The sequence below is a fragment of the Bubalus kerabau genome, chromosome 8 (genome assembly GCF_029407905.1).
Source record: "Bubalus kerabau isolate K-KA32 ecotype Philippines breed swamp buffalo chromosome 8, PCC_UOA_SB_1v2, whole genome shotgun sequence".
NCBI lineage: Eukaryota > Metazoa > Chordata > Mammalia > Artiodactyla > Bovidae > Bubalus > Bubalus kerabau.
This window is the reverse complement of record NC_073631.1, coordinates 15431169-15446618: the sequence shown is the minus strand read 5'-3', so window position 1 is coordinate 15446618 and position 15450 is coordinate 15431169. Positions and strand designations below refer to the sequence as shown.

Here is a 15450-nt window from a genome sequence, read left to right as displayed (position 1 = left end):
GTGTGCATTCTTTACACTTGCTTCCCTGAGTGGGGGCTGCAGCCGTGAAAACTACCATCCACTGGTTCTGGGTTGGTTTGGCTAGCTAACCCACTGTCCCTTCATTATTTTGCTCCATGCTTACCTCCCCATGCTGTATGTCCAGTGAAAGGCAAGACCCTTTCTACAGAAGGAAGACTGTATACTCAATTAGATAAAAGCATTCATGGTTCTTACCTGTCTCTATAGACATGCCCGAACTATCGAAATTGTGCAAACCATCTGTTGAGGAATTTGGCTGATGTGAGATTACTTTCATTAGAATAAGAAGGAAAAAAAAAAAAGACTGAAGATGCACAGATTTTAACTTACTGATTTCTGAGAATTGTACAAGTCCTGGAGTGTTTGGGAAAGAAAATGTCTCTGACAGCTGTTTGTTCTTATACTACTAATGAATGTTCTTTCTTGACAGGCACTTCGCATCCAGAATGCTTTGTCTGAGAAGCCCATGATAAGCACCATATATGCCAACAATGGCTCGGTGCTTCAGGGCAGCTCTGTGGCTTCTGTGTATAGGGGGAAGCTTCTCATAGGCACTGTATTTCACAAAGCCCTGTACTGTGAGCTCTAGACTCCAGATATTCCCAAAAGTCTACACATTTGGTAAAAGTAAACCCCTAATCACATAAGTGGAACTCTAAGTAAATGACAAACACCAATAAAAGTGTGTCCAGCTTTTCTTATGCATAGACATAAAGAATCAGAAAGATTACATAATATTCCCCTAATTACAAGTTAAGTTAGTGACAGTCCAACAAGAAACCAAACCTCTCAATTCTTTAACCAACTATTCCCAATATTCTTTCTATAATAAGACATGTGAGCTGTGATGAGTGAGGTGTCCAGCTTACTTGGTAGCTGTGTGGCAAAATTACCTCATACAGCTGTGCTGTTCTGAGCCTCCTGCAGTCCAGACCAGGAGAAGAGCTAATGTTCAAATATTTACAATTCCCCTTCTCTTCCTTCAATTGCACGAGGCACAAACTGCCAGTCACATGCCCAGCACATGGATAAAAGCAAGAACTGGCATTGTGAGACTGCCCAAGCCCTCCCTGAACTGGCATTCTCCCAATGCAGACACACAGGAAGTCAAATTCTGGAAAACCTGACAAAAGACAGATGGCACTGTCTACTTTAAGCCACAGCAGAGCTAATCTGATCTTTTTAACAGGTCATTATTCATGGTGGTATCTTGTCTCTGAAGTGAAGTGTTGTTATCAGCTTGACTCTGAACTAGGAGACAGGGCCTCAGAACTGTTAATCCTCAGCTGTTTTAAACTTGTTATTTTGGTTGATTCAGTAAACACTTATTAAGCAACATTCCACAGACTTGACCCTAAAAAATCTGAAATAAATAACACAGTATAGTACTGAAGTTCTGTCTTAAGGACTCAACCTTAGTTTGATGAGAATGAATAGAAGTGTCCCTTTCTTGGTCAAAAATCAAGACAACCTTTAGCAAATCATTAACATGGCTTAGTAGACCCAAGCACCCCACCCCCTCCCCCTTCCCTTTTCTGTGAATTTTACTGAGAAGTGGTTGGTTGATATATTTTTCTCTTCTGAGGGTGGGGTGTTGGGGTGACTTCTTTATGTCCTAAGTAATTTTGCTCAGTTAGATGTAAGTTTTGTTGCAAAGTTTTGTAGCCAGGTAAAATTCTACTTTTTAGCCCATGTAACCCTTTCTGATTTAGACAATAAAACTGTGGTTTCCAGACTTCCCTGGTGGTTCAGATGGTAAAGAATCCACCAGCAATGCAGGAGACCCAGGTTCCATCCCTGAGTCAGGAAGATCCCCTGGAGAAGGGAATGGCTACCCACTCCAGTATTCTTGCCTGGAGAATTCCTTGGACATAGGAGCCTGACCGGCTACAGTCCATGGGGTTGCAAAGAATTGGACAAGACTGAGCAACTAACCACACAACACAAACTGTAGCTTCCATTGCTTTAAAGGATGAACAACTCAGCAAAATGTTACAATCAGTTCTCAGATTTTACATTTCAAAAGGCTAACCATTAGGGAGTCACAGAGAAAAATAACTAACAGCATGTATATAGCCAGTTTTGGAAAATACAATCTTTTTTTTTTTTTCCTGTCTCTAACCTGTACAACTGCAAATTAGATAAAGTTTATCTGACTAAGGGAGACTTGGAGAGCCAGAGATGAGAAGAATAAGTGTATTTAGATGGTGGTGGGTTCATAAGAATCTACCCTCTTCTTTTCGGGGCAATTTAGGAAAGGCTGCATGATAAAATCCCCAGAGAGATGGGGGGCAATCTCATTGCTAGGGACCAATATGTCCTTCCACAATGAAGGCCTAGGAGAGATAAAGCCCTGGTGTTTCCCTTCATGTAGGCACCTCCAAATCATTATGCAATTACCTTGAGCCTCTTCCCTTACTTGGTTTGGGAAGGAGAGGGACTGCCCCCCACAATAGATGCTGCATTTTGATGATTCATTGTCTTTTCTTCCCCAGTCTTTCTGTTTAAATTGTCAGAGATGCAGGTGGGGATACTAGAGTGATGATGAGCTCTTTGTTAAGCTCAGGAAAGTAAAGAGCAAAACCCAATGTGATTGACAGCTCCAAGATGGCCCCTAACGATGTCTGATTTCTGGTATTCATTCTCTTGCACAGTTCCCTCCTACATCAAATATGGCTTACTTGTGTAATTAACAGGATATTCCAGATGATGACGGGTGACTGTCAAGGCTAGGTTATACAAAAACTCTTCCATTTCTGTTTTGCTCACAAAATCTATGCATCATGATAAAAGTTTCTTACTGCGTTAAGATGCTAGATTCAGAAGTAATTTGTAATAGTCAACTAATAAAACAGAAAATTGAATATAGTGTAGAGATTAAACAAAAGCCAAAGTTCATTCTTAAAAAAAATAATAAAACCTGACACACATCTGGTGGGATTTATGAATAAAAAAGAATGGCTCAAGTGTCCAGTGTCAGAAATGAAAAATAAGACAAGCAGATGCTGTAGACATTAGAGAGAGAAAAAGGGTTTGATGCACCAGCTTGTGCCAACGAATTTGAAATTTTTATGAAAGGAACAAACTCCTGGAAAAAAATAACACTATTAATTGAGGTAAGGCTAAGCTATTGTAACATACAAAATGAAACATATGATGCCTTAAAAAATAGATGATCAATTTTTGTTTTATTGTCCAGTTTTCAGGAGAGTGATCAATATGGCAGCTTCCCTTGATGGGGCCATTCAGAGACATCACTGGTTAGGTTTTGCAGGAAAGAGAAAGCACACTCAGATGGGGCTATTGAGGGAAGTTCTTTAAGGGGAGTATAGATACAAGGGTGGGAATGTAAAAAGGAACTAGTAAGACAAAGTATAATACTCTGTTGTTAGCAGTGGACTAAGAGAAATGTTGGGGGTTTTCCATGGACTGTTTCCAGCCCTAGGTTTGAAGGAACAAGGGAGTAGAAGCAGTTACTAGAACCAAAAGAGAGTAGATGAAGTGGAGACACTCCCAACAGATGCTCTTGTCACTGGTAGGATGCAGCTAACCTATGACAACTCAGCAGAGAGAACAGAGGGAATGAATATCTTGACTGAACTCCCCTTCCACCCTCCCAAATCCATAAGGCAGGGAGCTATTAATGGATGCCAGAAAGCCTCCCAGGACACAGAGCAAAGGGGAATAGTGTATAGAGTGAATCCTAAGCAGCAGAAAGCTTCATCATGTTGCTGCACCACAGCTAGGTAACTATAGTTATCCACAGGGTTGAAGCTCGTTCACCCTCATTTCTGTGTTTCATCAAGCTGGAAGGAGAGAAAGACTGGAGGATGTCAGGGAGAGATACCCCATGTCTTAAGTCCCAGGACCAGAAATGGTAGCCATTACTTTTACTCTCTCACCGATGGTAAAAACTAACCGCATGGCATCACCTAACAAACTGCAGGGGAAAATGGGTGATGTAATACAACTGGAGAGACATACGTTCGAGGACGAAGAATGAATACATTTCGGTGTACAACTAGTGTTCTGTGCCACAGTCTACCCTCTGGTCAACAGCAACAGTCCAGTCTTCTCTCACACACTGTATCCCTCACCAAGAAAGATAACCCCAAGCCACACCCAATTTCTCCCTTCCGTTCAAAGCACAGGATCTCAGGCTAATGCTTTGATCTCTACATTAGGTCCAAATGTGGCTACATGGGGTAGCCTAGAAAATAAAATATTGTCCCCACAACACATCCAATTACAATGGTTTAGTATGAGCAGAATATCAATAATAAAAAATAATAAACAGTTGTTTCTTCTCTTAAAAGAAAGACTAGAATACACTTAGCAGTCTGTGGTCCATACCAATGAGATTATTCCACCTGGGAGGAAATGAGAAGGTTAGCTGTCTTAGTAATGGTGTATTTTTATAGGTCCCCTGTGAGTCCAAATTTTACCCTTTTGGAATTCTTTCTAGTACATTATGCTTTAAGACCACACTGAAAGTGAGTCTTAGAAATACTATGTAATTTTAGTAGCCTCCTTCTTACAGGTATATGTTTGAAAATCTGAGGACATTTCCAGGTCAGATTTTTGGTTGCTTATGCAATAAAATAGCTTAGAATTTGACAGGCTTCAGCATCTGTTTGTTTCCAGTAATTGCCATGTGCCAGCAACAAATTCAGATTCCTTTTTGGGACACAGTTTTCAAGCTTAATTTACTTCCTGGTTTCCATGTCTACCCATTTCTCTCTCCCTCACCTAAATGCTGCCTCCTTTGAGGCCATTTGAGGGAATGGGTGAAAGGAGACAAAGTGGTGAATGCATCGACAGTGCTGGCGAGCTTGGTTTTCCTAACTAGGAGGTATTTGAGGAAGGCGAGGAGCTGTAGCCAGTTTTCCTCCTGCTGCTGGGGCACAGCACCACATTTCTAGATCTCCTCTACAGCCTCTGATTTAGGCCTGCTAGTTCTTACCTGAACACATAATTTTATCACTGTCCTGTACTAAAAATGTCAAGGACCAACCAACCAATACACAACATTCCGGTTGCTCTTTGGGGAAATGGCCGGCCTTTCGAGTTATTGTAGGAAATGTTTTTCCTAAATATTTGTGTGATGATGTTACAAGGATTTCCAGTTTTTCAGCCTGTAAAATTCTTCAACTCTAATCTAACCACATATTTAAGGTTATTTTTTGAACCCCACTTCTATGTTCAAATTCCTGTATTTTTAAGGTCACAGTAAACTGCTGTAACAGGCTTCCCAGGTGCCGCTAGTGGTAAAGAATATGCCTGCCAATGCAGGAGAAATAAAAGATGTGGGCTCGATCCCTGGGTTGGAAGATCCCCTGGAGGAGGGTATGGCAACCCACTCCGGTATTCTTGCCTGGAGAATCCAATGGACAGAAGAGCCTGGCGGGCTACAGTCCATGGGGTCGCAAAGAGTCGGACAAGACTAAAGCAACTAAGAATGCACGCACACTAGCTGTTGTAATAAAGACCCCTTGTCTATAGTGGCTTAAAGATAGTACATCATAGTGTGTAGGAGCACAGACTGGGGAGTCCAACTTTCTGGATTTGAACCCCAGTTCAGTTATTTACTAACTGTGCAACTCTGGCCTTCTCTGAGTTTCAGTTTTCTCTTCTTTAAAATAGAGGTAATAAGACTAATTAGCACTTACAGTTTTTAAGAGGATTAAAAGAGTTAATATATATAAAATTTAGAACAGTACTTGTTATATGCCAGTGTTATATATATGGTTCCTCATTTTAGAAAAATATTTATAATCTCTTTCACGTCAGAGATCTCAGATAACAGTTTCTCAGACAGATCGGCATGAAAATTCTGATCCTTGTGGTACTCCAGGGATCTAGCAGTTCTCATGCGAGAGAGTATATTTGTAGGGCATTAACATCTTCATGAAAAATCATCATATTGGTGTCCATCCCAAACAAAAGCAAAAGAAAGTATGAGGAAACATGCCAAATATCTTCAGGGCCAACCTGGAAATGGCACTTCTGTTGACACTCTATTAATAAAGGGTATCACGGGGCAACACCTAACTGGAAGAGAAGCTGGGAAATTTAGTTCAGCTGGGTCTCCTTATGCCCAGAGAGGAAGGGTTTGAGTAAGTAGCCAGTGTCCTCTATCATAGTTCCTTCACTGACTCAAGACGAGTTTATAAATCATGATTCTATTACCATTAAAGAAATTGTGTTTGTAATAAAAGTTCTTCAAATTAAAAGAAACAATACTAGAGATAACCAAATGTTAATAAAGTTGAAATGGATAAACAGATTGTAGTAAATTCATACAGTGAAACAGTAAACAGCAATGTATACAACTAGTGCTATTTGAAACATGGAAGAATTTCATGAATAATGTTGAGCTACTACTACTACTAAGTCGCTTCAGTCGTGTCCGACTCTGTGTGACCCCATAGACGGCAGCCCACCAGGCTTCCCTGTCTCTTTCTCCAGGCAAGAACACTGGAGTGGGTTGCCATTTCCTTCTCCAATGCATGAAAGTGAAAAGTGAAAGTGAAGTCGCTCAGTTGTGTGCAACTCTTAGCGACCCCATGGACTGCAGCCCACCAGGCTCCTCCGTTCATGGGATTTTCCAGGCAAGAGAACTGGAGTGGGGTGCCATTGCCTTCTCCAAATGTTGAGCTAAAGAATATAAAAATTAATACAAAAAGTATTAAAATGATTTTATTTGGGAGGAATCCCCAAAAAGGCAAAATTAAACAATTGTTTGGGGATGCATGCTTAGATGGTTACATTAGAGAGAACAGGGAAATGATGGTTATCACAAAAGTTAGGATAGTGGTTGCCTATCCTAAGGTGGGATTGTAGTCAGGCCAGGATACATGGGAAAACTTCTGGAGTGCTGGCATTATTGCATTTCCTGACTTGGATGGTGTTTTACATTGATATTACTTTATAATTTTTCTATAACTATATATATTTTATATACTTTTGAGTATATACAATGTACCTCACAATAGATTTTTTATGTGTATGGACAAGCTAAGTCAATTTCAGAAAATAAAAATGAAGGGCAGGGATAGGTCTAATAATAAAGACAGTCTAGTATTTGTGCAAGAAAAAGATGAACAGACCAATGCAATAGAACAGAGATCTCAGAAATATATTTCTGCCTGGGGAATTCAAGTAAGATAAAATTAGCAGCACCAATTAATAGGGTCAGGATGTTTGTTTAGGAAATGGAAGTGGGAAAACCAACTGACATTATGCAAGGAAATAAAACTATGTCCTACCTAACATCACTAGGTGACTACTGAGCAAGGATCTACGGTGTAACCTTTAGAGTTAGGAGACAATATAGGAAAGTATCTATGACCTAAGGATAGGGAATGATTTCTGACACAAAAATAGAAACTCTAAGACAAGAAAGTTGACTGAACTTGAGTCATCAAACTTAAGGATTTCCATTCAGTGAAGGACACCATTCACAAAGATTCTAGATGAATATCAGAATGAGAAATATTTGAAATGTTAAACTGACAACATATTAAAGAGTAGAATATACTAGGAACTCTTGAGAATAACAAAGTGGAGAGAGTAACCCCAAGGAATAACAGGCAATAATGTGAAGAGGCAATTTGCAGAAGAGGGGGGAAATGAGGCACATGAAAAGCTTAGAATCTTCAATTATCAGAGAAGTGCCAATTAAAACAGCACTCTCAAATTACTTTATACCTATTAGACTAGCAAAATTAAAAGACTCAACATTGTCGTGTGTTGAAGAAAGTTAAGGGTATATGGAACTTCCTGCACTGTTTGTGGGACTGCGGATAATTTTGGCCACAATAAATAAGACCCAGAGCTCAAGGAATCATAAGAACTGTAGGATCCAGAACCACGCCTGCAGCCAAACCAGCAGAGCAGATGCTTGCTATACTGCCTCTTTGCTCAAGGTTTCAAATTTCAGTCTTGCTCAAGCCCTTCTGATTTGAGGCACAAAATCACACCCTGTACTGTTACTTCAAGAGCTGTGGAAGTACAGGTTCTAGTTATCACCTCTGAAGGCTAAGAAGGCGCATGAAAGGGAGTATCTGACTCCTCCCATATTCACCCACACCCCTGCTGAAGTTCAGACACTGTTAGGTTATAAAATCTCCCTACATGGTTCGAATATGTAGCCAGGATTTTAAAACACTGTACCCAAAGGATGTTGGAAAAGAGGTGGAAGGTGCTGAGTTAGTGTCTCTACCACACCATCAAAACAGAAGACCTGGTTGCACACATAATATTATTGATGTACTTGTGTTCAAACTATTATACATCACAATAGTGCAGGAAATTGTCTACAGCAAAACACAAATCACTTACTCTTTGCCAAAATTCCATTTTCCCATGCAATGAGGTTGTTTAGAAAATAATTTATTGGAGATGTAAAACACCATAATTAGCATAGAAAAGGGCAAGTGAGGAAATCCAAGAGGAACATGCTTAAGTAGGAATAGAGAATGTAATGGAAACTTTTAACATACAATTTGATACTCTGTACCACAGACAGAGCAGAAAAAGCTGGGTTCATCAGGCATAGTTTTGGGAAATGGAGCTCTGTGGTTTCTAACAGCTAACTGGTATATCACATGAACCTGTAAAATGTCATCGATTCCATTAAGAAGTAAAACCTAAATGAAGTACAGTTGGAACATTCTCTGGACTATTGGCAATTTTCACTACAGAAAAAAAGAGTGGCTTCGGTAGTGAATCTGAAGATTGTCTGTGGATAGAGTGTAAGTTCAAAATCTTTGGTAAACAGATTATCAGTGGATTCTAGATGAGTCCACTGGTACTGAAAATAAATCACACTATATGCTAAAAGTCACACACAAACACACACATTATAGAATTAATGGAAACAATAAAGTTAGATGTGCCTTACCATTAATAGGTTTAAATATTTTGATCCTTCTCCTTTTCTTGTCTTGCTACCTTTCCAGAATTTTTCCTGATGAGCACTCTCTCAATAAAACATGAGCCTTTAAAATCCTCTACTTCCAAGGAACCAGACATTGACCTTCACCATGACTCCCATCAGCCCAAGAGAAAAGCTCGGTTCAGTTCAGTTCAGTCACTCAGTCGTGTCCGACTCTTTGCGACCCCATGAATCGCAGCACGCCAGGCCTCCCTGTCCATCACCAACTCCCGGAGATCACTCAGACTCACATCCATCGAGTCAGTGATGCCATCCAGCCATCTCATCCTCTGTTGTCCCCTTCTCCTCCTGCCCCCAGTCCCTCCCAGCATCAGAGTCTTTTCCAATGAGTCAACTCTTTGCATGAGGTGGCCAAAGTACTGGAGTTTCAGCTTTAGCATCATTAGATATTCACTTTCTCAACCTCTGTGGTAGGTTGGATAACTGTTGCCCAAGTATCCTTGTTCTCTTCTTGGTATGCTATTCTCAGTGGCTGGCGATACATCTCTGCTACTGAACTTGAAGAGTGGTCACATGGCTTACTATGGGCCATGAAATGTTGGTAAAGCAACACATGCCACTTCTTCCAGGTAGAAATATCAAGTGTCCGTGTTTCACTGTGTCTCTTCTCTGTTTGCCTCCAAACTGGTAATGTCTTAGATGCCCTCTGCTCTGCTAGACTGCATCCTGGATTGGTGATGACAGGAAGCAGAGCTGCAGCCAACTTGCAATGGACACGTGGCATAAGCGATAAACAAACCATTGTTGCAAGCCTCTGCTGTAGCACATTACAGTATTCTTTTTCATTTATTACATATAGTATTTCATTGTATGAATATCCCATAATTTATTTATCCACTGATGAACACTTATACTGCATCCAGGTTTGTTTTTTTTTAATTATAAACTAAGCTGCAATGAACCTTCTTGTACAGTGTATTTTAATACACATATGTAAACATTTCTGTTGAGTATACATGCAGAATTGGAGTTAGTAGTAGGATACACTCCTGTCCAGCACATAATTTAGTTACACACAAGTATATGTTCAGTTTTGCAAGGCAGTCATTCCACTAATAATGCTGGAGAGTTCCTGTTGCTCCACTTTCTTTCTTTCTTTTAAATAGTAGATTCAATGTCTTTAATAAATGTAAAGTTATTGAGATTTTTCTGTTTCTTCTTGTGCATTTTTTGTAAGTTTAGAATTTCATCATTTTCATCTAAATCTTCAAATTTAGTGGAATAAAGCAGTTCATAATACATTTTTATTTTATAAAAATATTTTTAGGACCTGTGGTAATATTCTCTTTAGATTTTGTAACCTCTCTCTGTCTTACTAAAGATTTATAAATTTTAGTACTATATATTTTTAATAATCATTTTCTAAATATTTTATCCTCTAATTTTTTTAATGTGGTAAAACCCCCATAAAATTCACCATTTGGAAATATACAATTCAGTGGCATTTAATACATTCACAGTATCATGCAACTATCATTAATATTTAGTGCCAGAATATTTTCATTACCCCAAAAAGGAAAGCCATGTCCATTAAGCCATTCTCTGTCACCCTTTTCCCCTACTCCTAGTAACTACTAGCTGCTCTCTCTCTGTGCATTTGCCTATCCTGGCTACTGCATGTAAATGGAATCACAGTATGCGGGGCTCTGTCACTCAGCGTAACATTGTCAAAGTGCCACCGTGTTGTAGCATGCATCAGGACTTCATCTTATGACTCAACAGCTTTCTACACAATGGGTATTCTCTCCTTGTTTTCTATTTCATAGATCGCTGGTCTTTTTATCATTTCTATCGTTCAACTTTATGTTTTTCAGTTTTGGAGATGAGTTAGATAACTGTTGTGAAGTGGTATAGTAGTGTTTGTTTTTGCTTTACATACTTTGAAATTCTATTTCTGAAGTGTTAGTTGCTCAGTCATGTCCGACTCTCTGCAAACCCATGGGCTTTCCTGGTGGCTCAGAGGGTAAAGAATCTTCCTGCATTGTAGGAGAAGCAGGTTTGATCCCTGGATCAGGAATTCCATGGACAGAGGAGCCTGGCAGGCTACAGTCCATGGGGTTGCAAAGAGTCGGACATGACTGAGTGACTAACACTTTCTGTTTTTAGATACACTTAAATTTAGGATCACCAAAGCCAGACATAAATATCGGAAACGCTTACATTTCCTAACTTAATGACTTTGCATAAAACAGGGATAATAACATTGGCCCTATCTCACCTACCAAGATGTTGTGAGGGGAAAGCACTTTTTCTGTTCTTGGATAGAACTTTGTTTGCACTGCAGTTGCTTTATTTCTGCATAGCAGTTTCAAAGATTTTCTCCATTTATTTCATGTAATAAACCCACAGGAATTATCTTCATTTTATTTCTGCTACTATAGAATTTCAGAAAATGACCATGAATCCAGGATTCAAGTCTGGTGGGTTTTGAGTTGGTTTTTTGGTTTTGTTTTGTATTTTTACTAGAGATGCCTCAAGCAGAATAGTGTTATTGGAGTTCTTAGGACATTGGAACTTCATACTTGCAGACACTTGAGAATTGCAATTACTGCCAACCAAGTTCAGCAACTTCTAAAGGAAGAATAGCAAGTGCAGCCACAAGATCAACTCTTTGTGCCTGCACAGAATTAAGCTTGGCAGATTTGGTTCTGGCTCTCTGCCAATGCATTGACAGGTTCTACTGAATAGTCAGTGAGTTCAGGTTTGTGTAAGAATTAGTAGATGTGCTTTTTACAAAATATATTTAAGAACTAACATTTCAATGTGTGCAAATAACTATTTAACATGTGAGGAGTAAAAGAGGAAAGGAAATGAATTATAAAAGTCTGGGTGATACCTGAGACAGGACTTTTAAAAATATTAGATTATAAGTGGCTGTGATAAGAAGGAATTCTAAGTTTAAAAAACCCGCAAAGCTTCCCATTAATTTTAAACTTTTGTATTTCATGGATTCCATTATAATTTTTTATACATTTTAACAACTCTTAAATAGGAAATCGCTGTATAATTGATAGTTTTTAAAGAATTATGTTGTAGATTAATTGTTTTTTCTTTTCTAGTGGCACATAAAATAACAAAACAATTAAAGTAGTAAAATAATAAACATAAGACCTATGATACTTTAAAGTTAATAAATTATGGCATATTAAAGTATTCCAGAGGCTCCAGGAATGGTTGTCAAACATTTATTCAGTTATTGAACAATATATATTGAGCATCTAACCTGTGTTCGGTGCTATACCAGATATCAAACTATAACAATGAAGGCATTGTTATATAGGTTTATAGCCTAGTGAATAAAACAAAACAGTAGTAAGATATGAATAATAAACACAGAGTGGTAAGAATAATAAAGAAGCATTGTGTATATGAGAAGGGTATTGAAGATTTAAGGGTCAAGAAAGACTACCTGAAATATGTTCTAAACTGACATCTGAAAGAACAAGATGTGGACATGTCAACAATGAGGAATAGAGAGGTTTTGGAAAAAACTGTTTCAAACAAAAGAGTAGGTACAGAGGCCCAGAGGAAGAGTTCCACAGAGAGTAGGTCATTTGAAAGTAATTGACAGTCCACGGCAAATCATTCACTGGTCAAGAGTTTTCACTTTTTTTTTGGACGAGGATTCTTGATCTCCGGCCTTGGTCATCACAGGCTTCAAGGCTGGATGTGTGAACCTACTGAAAGGGAATGTGAGTATTTTGTGGGTGTGTGAATCCAAAGAGGGGCTTTACTGCCTTCAGCAGTTTCAAAGCTGGTTGAGTCCCTTCAAGAAAAGTTAAGAATCTGTGCTCTAAGGTCTGACCAAGTGGAACAAGCAAATTGAAAAGGATACTCATACACTGTATAATTTATACAATGAATGAATTAGTTAACAAATCAACCAGGTCAGAAGAGTAGGAAGTGGCCTCTCTTCTCTATTCTTCAACCTGTTCTTCAGTCCCATGTCTTCCTTCCTTCCTTTATCCTCATCCTTTGCCATTCATCCCTTCTTTTACCCCTTCTCCAAATTTTTGAATACCTACTATGTGCCAGAAATTCATCTAGGAGTTGCGAAGAAAGTTGACAAATTAGTCAAAGCCTGTGCCTTCCTCAAGTTTAAGTACTAATGAAGGGAAACAGGCTGCATATAAGTGAACAAACAGAGAAAAAAGATGGTCTCTTATGGTGGAGGTTGCTGTGAAGGCAGGGGCGACAGTCAAAGTCCTTAACACCTGGTATCACACATTCTCAGACTCTCAAATTAAGCAGGGCCCTCTGTGGGAGAAGAGTCTGGAGATTCTACTGTGCCAGGCAGTAAATTCTTAGTCACTGGTGTATGTCGGAGGCGGGGGGGACAGGGGGCAGTGGTTTTCCAAGGATGGGAAATGGTCCGCATTGTGGAGGACCCCTTGGGAGGTTTGAAGAAGTATTTACCAACCAGTACAGAAAGATATCACTGTTCTAATAACCAGTACTTCTCTACTGGTGCCAACCACTTCATATCAGCTCTGGGGTCTTAGTGACTGGTGGTGGGCAGAAGACGCAAGAGGAGCTTATTATAGACAGTAACATGAGAAAAGGCCTCTCAGGAGAAGTGACATTTCAGCTAAGACCTGAATGACAAGAAAGAGAAAATCAAGGAGCAGTCAGGGAGCAGGTAAGGGAACAGGGGAATACTCTAGCCAAAGACTAGCAAAGGCAAGAATGTTGAGGTACAATATATTTGGCATGTTTACAGAAGGATAAGAAGGCTAATATTCCTGGAACATTCATGAGTGGAGGATAAGAAATCAGGTCAGATCACAGGCATGAGGCCAGATCTCACATGGCCTTTTAGGCTATGATGAGAATGTAAAATGAGAAGCCACAGTAGGGAGGACTTGAGGCAGGGAAATGATGTGGTATTATTTACATTTTTAAAAAATCATCTGAAGTGAGGAGAATGGATTGGAGGGTTAGAGAGAGAACACTGAAGAGGCTGTTTGTGCCTACAGACAATAGTAGCCGGATCAGTGATAATCAGTAGAAAAGGGGAGAAGCGGGCTGATTCAGGATTGATTTGGAAGTTGGGGCAGTTTTCAAGATATGCCCACATATTCTTTGATATGCCTCCCCTCAAGAGAGGGAGCTTAATTCCTCTCTCCAAAAGGGGGACTGGAGACAGTTGTTGGCTTCTAGCAAAGAGTCTAGGGCAGACATTGAGGGATGTCACTTCTGTAGTTAGGTTGTTAATAGATTGTGGCTTCCATCTGGGAGGCATGTTCTCTTGCCTGGGTAGATTGCTTATCCTGAGGGAAGCCAGCTACCTTGTTGTGCTGCAACTCTGTGGAGAGGTACATGAAGCAGAGGACTGCAATCTGCCAAGAACTATGTGAGTGATCTTGGAAGCTGATCTCACCCACTCCATCCCATCCTAGTAGAGCTTTCAGATGAGACTACAGGTCTACTGGTGGCGTTAGTGGTAAAGAACTCACCTGCCAATGCAAAAGACGTAGGAGATGTGGGTTCGATCCCTGGGTCGGGAAGATTCCCCCTGAAGGAGGGCATGGCAACCCACTCCAGTATTCTTGCCTGGAGAATCCCATGGACAGAGGAGCCTGACAGGCTACAGTCTATAGTGTCCCAAAGAGTCAGACACGACTGAAGCGACTTAGCACGCATGCACAGCTCTATTAGTCAGGGCTCTCCAGAAAAAGATGATGGATAGAGAGAGAGAGAGAAGAGGAGATTTATTGTGCAACTGGCTCACAGGATTACAGAAGTTGATATATGCCAGGATATGCTGCCTGCAAGCTGGAGAACCAGGTATAATTCAGTCCAGTCTGAAGGCCTAAGAGATGAGGGGGCCACTGGTATAAGTCCCAAAGTTTGAAGGCCTGAGAATTAGAAGCTTTGGTATCCAAGGGCAGCAAAGGATGATGTGCCAGCTCAAGTAAAGAGAGAGAGAAGCCATCCCTTCTCTACCCTGTTATTCTCTGCAGGCCCTCAACAGCCTGGGTGATGCCCACTCACATTGATGAGAATTGATCTTATCTTCTGATTCAATGCTAATCTCTTCTGGGATTACTGTCACAGTCGCACGCAATAATGTTTTACCAGCAACTGGGTCATCTCTGAGCCCAGTCAAATTGACATATGAAATTAACCATCAGAGCAACTCTGACTGTCAGTTCATGAGAGACCTCAAGCCAGAGGTATTTAACTATGCCATGCTGATTCCCAACCCACAGAAACTATGGGTTTATCAAGAGACGAGAAATGTCTTCTGACTGTGAGATTGTTATGTAATTTGTTGTGTAGCAGTAAACAATTAATATAGAAGTAGAGCCTACGACTGATACGCCTGTGTAAGGAGACGTGAGAGAAAGAGGTGGATGAACAAAAACACCTAGGTTTGCAGTTTGAGCAACTAGATGGTAGTGGTGCCATTCATTAAAGTGTGGAGGGTTTGGAGGATATAACATGCTGGTGTGAGGGAATCAATAATT

General features: G+C 40.0%; 2 protein-coding genes and 1 long non-coding RNA gene across 4 annotated transcripts in view; 2 read left to right on the top strand and 1 right to left on the bottom strand.

Annotated features, from left to right (window-relative positions):
- The window catches only part of PON3 (paraoxonase 3), a 46583-nt gene extending 36527 nt beyond the window's left edge, over positions 1–10056 (top strand). The window contains exon 9 of the mRNA XM_055589758.1: positions 452–10056. Within this exon, the coding sequence (XP_055445733.1) occupies positions 452–610 (159 nt within the window). The 3' untranslated portion in view covers positions 611–10056. The remainder of the gene's footprint in view (positions 1–451) is intronic.
- Positions 1–15450, top strand: part of PON1 (paraoxonase 1) — a 58624-nt gene that overhangs the window by 2076 nt on the left and 41098 nt on the right. The window lies entirely within an intron of this gene.
- The window catches only part of LOC129658910 (uncharacterized), an 86900-nt gene that overhangs the window by 63430 nt on the left and 8020 nt on the right, over positions 1–15450 (bottom strand). The gene's annotated exons all lie outside the window — the stretch shown is intronic.